The sequence below is a fragment of the Scardinius erythrophthalmus genome (genome assembly GCF_964197995.2).
Source record: "Scardinius erythrophthalmus genome assembly, chromosome: 18".
Lineage (NCBI taxonomy): Eukaryota > Metazoa > Chordata > Actinopteri > Cypriniformes > Leuciscidae > Scardinius > Scardinius erythrophthalmus.
Genome location: NC_138238.1, coordinates 1,151,982 through 1,153,249, shown reverse-complemented (window position 1 = coordinate 1,153,249; position 1,268 = coordinate 1,151,982). Strand labels below are relative to the sequence as shown.

Here is a 1,268-nt window from a genome sequence, read left to right as displayed (position 1 = left end):
GTTTGTTTCAGTTGTTTAGCAGTCAGAAAGCCGAGAAAGAACCTGGAAACTGGCCTGGATGCTTCTCGGACCCTTTCAGGATGGTAGAGGTTTTCTACTTAATACAAAACTTTGATATATAAAGTAAATTAAATACATAAATAATATAAAATAAGAAGTCAAAAAGTGGAAATGTATAAAGTATCAGTAGAAAAAAATAGAGAAATACTGTAAAAAAATAAATATATATATATATATATATATATATATATATATATATATATATATATATATATATATATATATATATAAATAAAAAAAAAATATATATATATATATATATATATATATATTTATATTTATATTTATATATATCATTGATTTTGTTAAAATATTATTAGATAAAAAAATAACCTTTCACAGATAAGGTTAGTAAGTGATTTGGTTTAATTTAAACAAGTACAGGATCATTTTTAAGCTGTTGAAGTCTCGACTTCCATTATATATTTTATTATTATTAATAATTAAAAAGATTCAAAGATTGTACAATGTTTTCAAGCTCTACTAGATTTAAGTGAACAGATCTTTTCTCATGAATAGAAAGCTTTTAGTGGCTCGTATGATGAAATATGCAGATCCCTTGACTGTGATTGGATGGGCTCGCTGCTCTAACTCCTCCCTCTCGCGTGTGTAATGATGAAGTTCAGCAGGAGTGTGTTCGTGTTGCTCGCCTCACCGATCCTGTTGGGTTTCCTTTCGGAAACACCTTCATCATCCAGAGAAGATTCGCTCAGTTGAAGATGAAGATGAACGATTCACTTTACGCGTTTGACTTTGAGCGCCAGTTTGATGACCGAGTCGCGCTTGAATGGTTTCAGCAGAACTGGTGAGTCAATTGAGGCGAAAATGAATCACTGATTCATCTCATCTATTAACATCTGCTCAACTCATAAATGAAGAGTAGCAGGACACTATAGAATATAATAGCTATATTCACACATTTAATGTGATGTGCAACACATAATAGCCTACACATTATAATACCTATTCTTTAATAATACAGTAGCATACAGTGTAAGATTCTTAAAATGTGTATTGTGCAATATATGTCATATATCTAACATGTATTTTACTTTAAGCGTAATATTACATAGGTATGTTAGTAAAAGCAGTCTGTAGTTTGCTTTAAACACTCCCTGCTCATTAAAGTGAGGCAGTAAAGTCATCAGTCACCTTTGACCTTTCATCACAAATTTCACAATTACATTAATAAACAACGAACACAAAAA

The 1,268-nt window shown here is 30.1% G+C and overlaps 1 protein-coding gene across 1 annotated transcript in view; it reads left to right on the top strand.

The window, feature by feature from the left end:
* Positions 1–669: 669 nt before the first annotated feature.
* The window catches only part of LOC308706941 (very long chain fatty acid elongase 6), a 9,538-nt gene continuing 8,939 nt past the window's right edge, over positions 670–1,268 (top strand). Inside the window, exon 1 of the mRNA XM_081392868.1 lies at positions 670–865. Coding sequence (XP_081248994.1) covers positions 780–865 — 86 coding nt within the window. The 5' untranslated portion in view covers positions 670–779. The remainder of the gene's footprint in view (positions 866–1,268) is intronic.